The following is an 11804-nucleotide window of genomic DNA, read 5'->3' as shown; positions in this document are numbered from 1 at the left end:
TCATAATACCCAGCACAATCCCCCCTTTTTTTCCACTCTGCCCTTGACATTTGGAAAGTTGTTTGGCTTTACGTACAAGCTCTGTAAGGGTTTGGGTGAACTCAGCAGGTTACTCACTATTTTGTGATATTTTTAATCGGCCCTAAAATAGTTATTGTGCTACTGTTGCTTTTGGATTTTTGTCCAAGAGACAGACACCACAGCCTACAATTTATATCTAACGAATAGGTGGCATCTACACTACAGGTTGACCTCTTTATTAATTTTATGGTACTACTGTGTTGCCGTTGTGTATGAACAGTACAATAGCTGTCAAAATAAAATATAGGTGGGGTGTGTAGAAATGAGCACAACTCCCTAATTTTAGGGTCATACGAGGTTAGGCAGTGGTACTTTCTTGGATCTGATTGGGCAGAAGACCCCGCTTTGTGTACATTACCTAACTTGCTACCCTATAAATCTGAACAATGTGCTTTTCAAATGCATTTTGGACTAGAAATGTATCGTTTATCTTTCATAGTTGTAAAACTACTTTTGCATATCGTGTTTGTGTTTCAGAATGACGATCTAAAAAGGACTTTTTGAAAATGTAAAGAATTGAATTTGTGGTCTAGGCCACTGACGATAACCAGCTGCTTATAAAACATTGCCTCTTTTTCTTGGCTTACATAGCACCAAATGCTAAGCCAAACTCTGCCTTACCATGAACAAGCAGGTGTGCAACTAGAAAGTCACGGCCACTTCACTCCTACTCTGGTCCTGCAGCTACCATGCTACAGACACCTATACCATGGTTTGACTTAGCATTACATGTAAACCTGAGTTCATGGTTTGTCTTCCCTGATAAGTCAAGCACAGACCTTGGGGACAGCTCACTGCGGAGCTTTGAGGAAGACAAAGCATGTGCCCAGGTTGGCACATAATGTTAATGGCTTGGTTCCTGGCAGCATGGCAACCACAGGAATGGAGAGGGTGAGGAGCAAAGCAGTCACAAGAATTTTAAGAATTACTATTTGGATTTTAGTTCAAAAGTACCAGCACTGCAATATCACTTCAGTACTTTTCTTATTTCCAAAAAAAGTTGCTTCACCAGCACAATGATAGCAAATACTAAGAAAAGGAACCCACCTGTAAGAGTTTCAGGATGACAATGCAGGAGACATCAGCATAAATGTTTACAAACTGTGATTGCCACTGTTCCGGTCACGACTTCAGAGTTATTACTATACCTGGAACATTATTATTTATGGAAGCGGGAAAGGATTAGAATGTAGAGCTTTCAGGTTCTCGTTACAATTGTATTTATTGTTGTTGTTTATATTTAATTTATATTTAATACACATTAAGTATGTTGTGCATTTGATAAATATTTGTAAAACGCTGCACTGTTTTCTAAATTATAAGGAATACACTACTTGAAACCCTTTTTCAAGATGTACTCATTAACTATGGGGAAAAATAAAAGACTAATCTAATATCTTATACCACTGAAAACACAGGCAACCCCCAACTTGTGTAGGGCTTGCATTCTGGGTCATCGCTCGCTTCTGTGAAATCGTGTGCAATTGAAAAAGCCTGCAAACACCCCATTACCTCGGGTTAAGAACTTAATTCGTTCTGGAGGTCTGTACTTAACCTGAAACTGTTCTTAACCTGAAGCACCACTTTAGCTAATGGGGCCTCTGCGCCGCCGCTGCACGATTTCTGTTCTCATCCAGAAGCAAAGTTCTTAACCCCAGGTAATATTTCTGGGTTAGCGGAGTCTGTAACCTGAAGCGTCTGTAACCTGAAGCATATGTAACCCGAGGTACCACTGTATTTCAGGGTTTGGTGGTGTGCGCATGTACATGATTGCTCACATACAGTATTGGTAGTGCCTAAAATGGGAGTTGCCTGTAGTACATCTGGAAATGTGTTTAGGACCAAGAGGGAAGAATACCGTTTCCTTGAAGTAACCTCAGCCATTTTTTCTCAAGCATGCCAACAGGCTTTCAAGAAGCGATCCAATAAATAATTATATCATTGGCTACAGTCCGGGGGGGTGGGGGGTGCGGTATACTTAGGCAATACATCAATAGTATACACCATCGTGCCTTTTGTACGTTCAGGTCCCAGTGCATTAGAAATATACCCCATTTCTCAGCCAATGTGTTATCCGACTGTAGTCAAGTACGTTCATTTAATCACAAATACAGTACACCGAATTCCCAATAACCAATCTAATATTAATGGAAATGTTTTGCTTCTTCCCGTTTATGGAAAATTCTATGGAAGTTCACACTACTTTGAAGACTTCAATCCCGTTTGGCTGACCTGAGCAAGGGAATAATAACCCGCAGCTGAAAAGCAGGGCAATGGTTGTGCTCAAATGAGATATGTTATGCCCAAATCTGTACCCGATTGCCAAACGGGTGGGTGCTGCAGCTTATGATCAATCAATAATCAGAGATGTGTACTTCATACATGCTCAGAGAGGTGCTTTATTTACTTTTTTATTGATTACCTAGCTTCCAATGCGGGCTGCGAGACTGTCGTCACTTCCAGCTTTAACAAAATCGATAGTTTAGCTATGCTATGCTAAAAAACAAACGAGGCTGGCTTTACCCTGAATATTTTTTTTTTACTGTCAGTAATTTCTTCCTGATGTCAAAACAAAACAAATTCCTTCCAGTAGCACCTTAAAGACCAACTAAGTCAGTTCTTGGTATGAGCTTTCGTGTGCATGCACACTTCTTCAGATACACTGAAACAGAAGTTTCCAGACCCTTCTATATAGTGAGAAGATTATTATATTATATAGTGAGAAGATAATCTCTGATTATTGATTGATCATAAGCTGCAGCACCCACCCGTTTGGCAATCGGGTACAGATTTGGGCATAACATATCTCATTTGAGCACAACCATTGCCCTGCTTTTCAGCTGCGGGTTATTATTCCCTTGCTCAGGTCAGCCAAACATCTTCCTGATGTTTAGCCATAGAATCGCACGCAAGGCGATCATATTAAGAGCTGCACGGTGCGCGCCCGCTCCCTGCTCCTTTGCCGGCGGAGGGAGAGATCATGACAACCCGCTACTCGCTGGGCACCTTCCGGGGATCCGGATTCAGGAGGCGGGCGCCGCGGAAGCCCAGCCCTCGTGGGCCGGCCGGGGAAAGGGGTGCGGCCAGCGCCGCACAGGCTGCTGGGCTGGCCGGCGAGAGGAGGACGGGAGCGCGTAAAGGCGCACGGAGAAGCGGCGCCGGCGGCCTACGCGATCTAGAGGAGGAGAGGCCGGGGTTTGCCTTGGGCGAAGGTTGGTTCGTTTCCGCGGGCGCGTAATCCTGGCTCCGGGGTTTTGGGGGAGCGCCTGCCTTGCGCGCGGCTGCCCGGAGCTCCTTCCAGGCTTGGGTGAACGTCCCCACGTGCGTCCCGGGTGGGCTCCCCGGGTGGGATTTCGGGCTTCGCCGCACCGGGTGGGCAGGTGGGTGGGGAGCGAGGAGGGTCGGCTTGCTTGCGCGCCTCCGCCGGCGACGGGTTCCCACGACCAGGCCTGCTCCTTCTCCCCAGCCCGGGGAAGGAGCTGAGCTACAAACAGGGCCCGTGTGCGCGCAGCAGAAGGAAATGCTGGAGGTTCAAAACCCAGGAGAGTTGAGATTTCTTTCCCCGCGGCGCTTGCTCGGTGTAACGCTCTCCAGACGTGACCTACACGTGGAGGTCAAACCCCGGAATGCGGTGGTCGTGGGGTCTCTTTGGGGAGCACGGATGCGCCTCTTGGCGTGATGGGGGGGGTGTTATCCGTCTCTTTCCCCGCTTTAAGGCTTCCCACGCGTGTTTTCTCTTGGCTTTGCTTTTAACTCACGTGAAGGCGGAGCGGGGAACTTCTCGGAACACGCAGGCGACGTGTTCAAGGGAGAAACTTGCATTTTAAATGCCCAGGGAGCTTTTTCCTATTGGAGGTGGCCGGCGAGGAAGAGCACCACGCTGCGCTCTTGTGCGCGCAGGTTTGGACCACGTGGAGGATGGCTTGATTGGCAGCTGGGAGTCCTTTACTGCAAATGCTCACGGAGGAGTGGCAAAGGCTCGACTTTCCGATCCTTCGGGTTTTTGTTTTGCTTCCCTTTCTCACATGAGTAATACACAAGAGAAGAGTTCTGGGTTTTTTTTTGTAGTATCTCATTTGGTAAAAGTGAGCTTAGGCTGATATCAGCCATGCGGCGTGACTTTTTGGGATCTGTGGCTGGTATCTAGAACTAGTGGCGCTCTTTAATCTCTTAGTGTTTCTCAAACTTGGATCTCCAGCTGTTGTTGGACTACAACTCCCATCATCCCTAGCCAGCAGGACCAAGTGGCCAGGGATGATGGGAGTTGTAGTCCAACAACCGCCGGGGACCCCAGTTTTAAGGTAAGGGTCCAGCAGCACAGACTGTTTAGTAGGGCTAGGCAATAAATCACCATACCATTGAGTCAACCAGTGCAGTGGTACCTCTGGTTACGTACTTAATTCGTTCCGGAGATCCTTTCTTAACCTGAAACTGTTCTTAACCTGAGGCACCACTTTAACTAATGGGGCCTGCCGCTGCTGCTGTGCTGCCGGAGCACGATTTCTGTTCTCCTCCTGAAGCAAAGTTCTTAACTCAAGTTATTATTTCTGGGTTAGCGGAGTCTGTAACCTGAAGCGTATGTAACCCGAGGTACGACTGTATTGAAATAACATTGATAAATGCTTGAACAAGGCAATATACCTGTGAACAAAAGGTGGACACTTGACGGCTTCCCAGGGGGTAGCTCTGCTGAACAGGATACTTTGAAGATTCTTTGCAGATAATTTTCAGTCATGGTGTCTTCAGCTATGTTTGCCCTCTCCTTCATCCCTCCTAACTGCTAAGAAACCATCTTTCCACTTAAAGGCAAAGGACCATTAGGTCCAGTCGTGGCCGACTCTGGGGTTGCAACGCTCATCTCGCTTTATTGGCCGAGGGAGCCGGTGTACAGCTTCCGGGTCATGTGGCCAGCATGGCAAACCAGAGCAGCGCACGGAAACGCCGTTTACCTTCCCGCCGGAGCGGTACCTATTTATCTACTTGCACTTTGACATGCTTTTGAACTGCTAGGTTGGCAGGAGCAGGGACCGAGGAACGGGAGCTCACCCCGTTGCGGGGATTCGAACCACCGATCAGGCTCTGTGGTTTAATCCACAGCACCACCCATGTCACTTAGTGTGCTGCAGAGCACAGCTAATTATTTTGAGCCTGCTAACAATACAGGAGGGACCCCCCACAGCTAGACAAAGAGACAAAGTAAACAAAGAAATGGAAAACATTTCTTCCCTCACCCCTGAAAAGAAGAGGGGAAAGAGTATTTATTTTTATTTTCTGGTTGTGTTTATGTTGTTGGTTCTCCCTAAATAGCTTTTCTCCATATCAGAAAGGAAGGGGTTGTTTTTGTTGTTGTTGTTATTTAAAGGAGACTATCTTTTTGCTTACTTGCCCTCCCTTTGATAAAAATGGAGAGATTGGTGGGATGAAGACTTTGGGGGTGGAGGGGATAAGATTGGTGACAGATTATGTACCGTATTTTTCGCACCATAGGGCGCACCCAGTTTTTAGGGGGGGAAATCAAGAAAAAAAATCTCCCCCCCCCCCCAAGCCCCAAAGAGCAGCATACAGGCTGTGCACAACCTCTCCCTGCCAGAGGGGCTGCGCGCAGCTATGGAAGAAGCCAAGGCAGCAAGCAGGATGGATCCCGCTCGCTGTTTTGGCTTCCCCTTTAGCACCGTGCAGCCTCTTCTTGCCAGGAGACACTGCGCAGGGCTTTCCTGGGAGGTGGGGGGGATTCCCTCACCTCTCGCAAAAGCCCGCAGAAGCCGCGCAACCCCTTTATAGAGATCGCGGCTTCTCCTGGCTTTTCTGGGAGGTGGGAGAAGGGACTGATGCGGCCAGTCAGTTCCTTCTCCCTCCTGTGGAAAAGCCCGCAAGAGCGCACGGAGCTTGTGTGTGGCTCTTGGGGGCTTTTCCCGCCTGCCTCCCCCTCTGCATTCGCTCCATAGGACGCACACACATTTTCCCTTGCTTTTTAGGAGGGAAAAAGTGCGTCCTATGTTGCAAAAAATACGGTATATATCGAACTTTTGAAATATTCTTCGGCGACTGGTGAAGAAGATTTAGAGATTTTGGCTCTAATTTCTGATCATTTGTATTAGTTTATAAATAGTATTTAGTGCCACTGTTATTGGCCATCGTGTTGTGTTATATTGTTCAGAGTGTTCAAAATTGGCCAGGAGCATTTTGCACTGAGTTATTGGCCACTTGCACCCACGTGAAAGTGCCTGGGCCCCAGGATGACACCTGACATCACCTGGAGGTGCACACCTGGGGATCGTTGGATCTTGACCGTTTTCACACACTAATACCCACAATCCTATAGAACTCTATCAGCCATATCTTACCTGCACAATTTCAGGAACCAAAATGCTTTCAGTGCGCAGCCTTAACAAGAGCAGTGAGCAACTCTGTAGTTAATTGTTGCAACTTGTTTTCACTTACCAAACTTTTCCGTGTATAAAGGTAAAGGGACCCCTGACCATTGGGTCCAGTCGTGACCGACTCTGAGGTTGCGGCGCTCATCTCGCATTATTGGCCGAGGGAGCCGGCGTACAGCTTCTGGGTCATGTGGCCAGCATGACTAAGCCGCTTCTGGCGAACCGGAGCAGTGCACGGAAATGCCGTTTACCTTCCTGCCAGAGTGGTACCTATTTATCTACTTGCACTGTGACGTGCTTCCGAACTGCTAGGTGGGCAGGAGCAGGGACCGAGCAATGGGAGCTCACCCCGTCGTGGGGATTTGAACCGCCGACCTTCTGATCGGCAAGCCCTAGGCTCTGTGGTTTAACCCACAGCGCCACCCGTGTCCGTTCCGTGTATAAGACACCCCCTATTTTGGGGAGCTCAAATTTAAGAAAATGGGGGGAGATGTTGAGCTCTTTTTTGAGAAGGATTGCTCAGAGTTGTGGCGCTTTTTTGGGGTGGGGGATTACCCTGGATTGTTCAACTTTTTTAAGGGGAGGTTGCCAAAAATCACTCACCTGCACACGTAGCAAAATCCGACTCTCGTCTGCCCCCTTGCTGGCAGAAGCTGACAATAGCCTGCCCAATTGGCGCAGCGTCAGCCAGTCAACACCACGCATTGACGCAGCAACCAATAACACAATAGTTGTTGACAGCCACGGCAGCAACCAATCAAACATCCACCCTATGCACTACCCAGGTATAAGACGAACCCCATTTTTTAGCATGATTTTTACATAATAAAACTTAGTCTTATACACATAAAAGTATGATACCTCACCCCGCTGCCCTCATAGTTGTGAAGGACGTTCTCATGTTATGAACGATCTGTGTCACCATTAAGAAAAAGAAGTCAGGATATATGTGGACTGTCCCTTGATAATGTGACTTTTCTTCTGTTAAGTTCTGAAATTTCTTAACCCAGCTCAAGCTTGTCAGCAGAACTTGCCAGGTGTTTTAACTGATAATCAGTCACAACCAGTCCATCCTTGGAAAATAATTTCATTTAAAAACGTTTGTAGCATTAACGTGAAATGTTTTGTAATGTGAAATTAAGAGGTTGATTTGTAAACAAGAATGTGATATTTTAAGGTGACTATAGGATAAGGAAATGACTACGGGAATGCGGAGAATATGTTATAGACTATAGGGATGTCAGAAAGAGAGATAGAAGGAAGTCTAAGCTCATTTTGAGCAAATAATATAAGTTGTGAATATGTGTATTGAATTAAATGAAATATGGAAAAAATCAATAAAATTTATGCTTAAAAAAAGAAAGAAAATAATTTAGAGTTGTCTTGCCCCAAAATGGCAACTAGACATTCTGTTTTGGTGACTAATCTTGGTTTAAGGAGCTGTTTGGTGGCTAGCTTATACATCTGAGTTTCTAACAGGGGCTCATGGTCCTCTGCTGCCCAAAGTGCAGGGCCGGCCCACCCATGAGACAAGTGGAAGCAACCACCTCAGGTGGCAGGACCTGATGTAGATATTGACCCACCCCTACTTCCCTGGCTGGGAGGGGGACTCCATTCTGCAGCTCGCCTCAAATGGCGAAATATATTGGTCCGGCCCTGCCAAAGGGTAACAGATAGAACCTAATGAAAATAAGAAATAGCGCTATGGGGAGATGCTGGATGTCCTGAACCTGTGCCAAAAGGTGGTTCAAATCTGAAATGTGGGGTGTATGTTTTTTTAGACTTGCTTGGAAATCAATATACATTTACAACAGCGTTCGAAATTTGCCAGGTGCATGGGAAACCTTGGGTCTTGTCTGTTTTCACACACCAGCAACACATCCTGTAGAACTGAACCTGTGATATTTTATCTGCACAATCAGGAACCAAAAAGTCTTATTGAAAAACATTACTTTTGAGCCATCTGGCCAAAAGAAGGCATTTTGTTTTGGCGACTGTCAGGGTGGATTTGATTTAAATCAGATTGATTTAAATCACAAGTCATTAAGACTTGATTTAAATCATTTTTTTTTACAGAAATATTCATTCTTGCTGGTATAATCTTAATATTTACAACCAGATAAAGCTTTCATTTTTGGAATAAAAAATTTTCAGAGTTGTTTTTACAGTTATATCAAAAAGACGCATGAAAAACTTAAAACAAATCCTTATTTCCTGATGAATAGCCTTTGGACTATAATGTAACTTAAATAGAAAACTATCTTTGGGGGGGGGGGAATCGTCCAGATGCATTTAAATAGAAAAAAATATATAATTTAAATTGAAAAATTCTGATTTTTAAAATTCTTTTTTTAAAAAAATATTTGATTTTTATTCACCCTGGTGACTGTAAACCCGTTTGCTGTCTAGTTTATATACCTGTGTTTTTAACACAGATTTAAAAGAATAATATTCTATAATAGAGGCAATTGCTGATAAATTGGGGTCTAAACCATTTAAATGAGCCCTAGTCCTTAAATGATGCGAAATGTTGCTCTGATTACAGGTGGCGAAAATGGCCGAAAATGGAGACAGCGAAAACATGTCAGACTTGGAAAGGAAAGTCTGCCAGCAGATTGAGGTATGAATATTGAGTCTAGCGTAGCATTAATGCAAAACGCCTGTTATAATCTTTGTGTAGCTGTCTCGGTTGAGTACTTAAAATGAGGATTCTCCACAGCTTAGAACTGTTTTATTCCTAATATCAGCCTGATGTTTTGGAATAGGACTCCTCATCTGCACAGCTTTGCTGGCCAATCGCTGATAAAGTACTTCTTAAGTTGTTTTGTAAAAACAAAGATTAAAAGCAGCCTTGAAAAGTCAGGCAAGAAGCTCTAAAGGGTTTTGCAGCTGCAGAAATTCTCCGTTTGTTCTGATGACGCACGAGACGAGACGCAGTTCAGGAGACTGAGATGCAGTCCAGAATTGAATTGTCAGAACAATTTTAAGCACCCACAAATTGTGACCAGTGTTACAGTTGCCTTTTGGGTGGCGGGGTTGAACTCAATAATGTAGCTGCATCTGTGCTGATATTTTTCATACATCAAGCTTCTGGCAAGCAGTTTGTAATATAAAACCATTGAGGGAACAAGGTTAAGGTATTTAAAAATGTTGAACAGAAATCCGGACGTTTTTCACCTGGTGCTCAGAAATGTGTCATAAATTCCGATGACGCTCTTAAGAAAGGCTTATGAAAGTTCCTGTGTGCATGGAAGCTGACTTCTTGGTGCTAAATGAAGCAGTAGGTTGTGCTTGGCTTCTAATATTTGTGTTGCTCTTCGTACTTGTGTGACAGTACTATTTTGGCGACCACAACTTGCCACGGGACAAGTTCCTCCAGGAGAAGATCAAGCTGGACGATGGCTGGGTGACTTTGGAAACGTTAATCAAATTCAACAGGTAAATCTATGGGTGCTTATTCAAAGTTAACTTAAAGGAAGGGGAAGCGGCGACAGGGTTTTTGTTGAATCCTAGGAGTCCTGCCTCCCTCATCATCTTCCCTGTGCTGCATACCATGTTGTCCATCAAGGCTGTAAGGCAGACTTCTTCAACCTCAGCCCTCCAGATGTTTTAAGACTACAATTCTCATCATCCCTGACCACTGGTCCTGCTAGCTAGGGATCATGGGGGTTGTAGGCCAAAAGCATCTGGAGCAGCCTTTCTCAACCTGTGGGTCCCCAGATGTTGTTGAACCACAGTTCCCATCACCCCTAGCTAGCAAGGCCAGAGCTCATGGATGATGGGAGTTGTAGTCCAACAACGTCTGGGGGGACCCACAGGTTGAGAACCGCTGATCTGGAGGGCTGAGGTTGAGGAAGCCTGCTTTAAGGGGTGGTAGGTGAGGAGAAAACTACAGGTTGAGGAGTAAAACTACTTCTATGAGCTTCTTACGTAACCTTACTATGGCATCCAAGCCAGTATGTTCAGTAGAACGTAATGGTTTCAGTTTTAAGAATTTGTGCAGCCTTCATCATGTTATCTGAATGCAATGCAAACAATATTTTATAAAAAATATGAATTTAGTACAAATCCAATAAAAGCCACATTTTCACAATACCCAGTTACAATCCAATTCAAAACAGAGCCAATTATTCAAAAACTGAATTAAACAATTTGAGGTGACTTCCCATGCACTGGTTTCAGGATACGAGGTTCTTATTCCTGCTTTCATAATCTTCATAAATCCATTTACAGCACTTCCAATCTTAATCTTTTGTTTAACAGCCACTGGTTTCTTGACTTTCATTTGTAGTTGCAAATTTATTAACTTTCGTTTCTGCAAAAGGAGTTTGTGTCCAATATGTTTCCTATGCGATATATTGATTTTCCATCTATTTCTTCATTTTTCCTGATGTAATCCAATCATAAAGGGCACCTACGCTTCCACATTTTCGCTCAGGTTGTATTTAGAGGAGACTTGATGTAATTGATCTTTTTTTAAAAAAAGAAGAAAACAAATAACCTCTTTTTACCCACCTTGCTATCTTCCTTCCTAGGTTAAATCGCCTCACAAAAGACTTTGATGTAATAGTGGGGGCGTTGAAAAAATCAACGACTGAGCTGATGGAAATTAGCGAAGACAAAGCTAAAGTCCGAAGATCTCCAAACAAACCTTTGCCGGAAGTGACGGAGCAATATAAGAATGCGGTTAAAAGCAGATCTGTGTATATTGTAAGTGGGAACGATATGTGTTTTAATGCAACCAGATTTCAAATGTTCTAGTTTGAAACGTTCCAGCCCTGCATGAAAATTTCCGTCATTACTGAGGACACCCTGTGTGTTGCAAAGGATTATGGGAAGCATATTGTAGGCCCTGGGCTTCACTTGGCTCAGTGAACTGAAAATGCACTTTTCACCAGGGAAGATCTACAGTGCTACCTTGGTTCTCAAGCTTAATCTGTTCTGGAAGTTCATTCAAAAACCAAAGTGTTCCAAAACCAAGGTGCACTTTCTCATAGAAAGTAATGCAAAATGGATTAATCCGTTTGAGATTTTTAAAAACAACCCTTGAAACAGCAATCTAACTTGAATTTTACTATCTTAACGAGACCACTGATCCATAAAACGAAAGCAATAAACAGTGTACTGCAGTCACACAATCAAGCCATCAGTAGCTGAACTGGGTTCCACACAGTCACAAAAGCAAAACAAAAAGAGCTGCAAAAATGCAAAATAAATAGCAAAAACAGACAGACCTCAGCGTAACACTCAAAGCGGAAGTGTGGCACTCAAATCGGAAGTGTAACACTCAAAATGGAGCACATTCAGCTTCCGAAAAAGGTTCGCAACCCGGAACACTTAATTCCA

General features: G+C 44.4%; 1 protein-coding gene across 1 annotated transcript in view; it reads left to right on the top strand.

Annotated features, from left to right (window-relative positions):
• Positions 1-3139: 3139 nt before the first annotated feature.
• The window catches only part of SSB (small RNA binding exonuclease protection factor La), a 23122-nt gene continuing 14457 nt past the window's right edge, over positions 3140-11804 (top strand). Inside the window, exons 1-4 of the mRNA XM_081845186.1 lie at positions 3140-3293; positions 9004-9078; positions 9793-9896; positions 10994-11168. Coding sequence (XP_081701312.1) covers positions 9013-9078; positions 9793-9896; positions 10994-11168 — 345 coding nt within the window. The 5' untranslated portion in view covers positions 3140-3293; positions 9004-9012. The remainder of the gene's footprint in view (positions 3294-9003; positions 9079-9792; positions 9897-10993; positions 11169-11804) is intronic.

This window comes from Podarcis erhardii (genome assembly GCF_964252035.2).
Source record: "Podarcis erhardii genome assembly, chromosome: 1".
In the NCBI taxonomy this organism is placed as follows: domain Eukaryota; kingdom Metazoa; phylum Chordata; class Lepidosauria; order Squamata; family Lacertidae; genus Podarcis; species Podarcis erhardii.
This window is presented reverse-complemented; position numbering and strand designations above follow the sequence as displayed.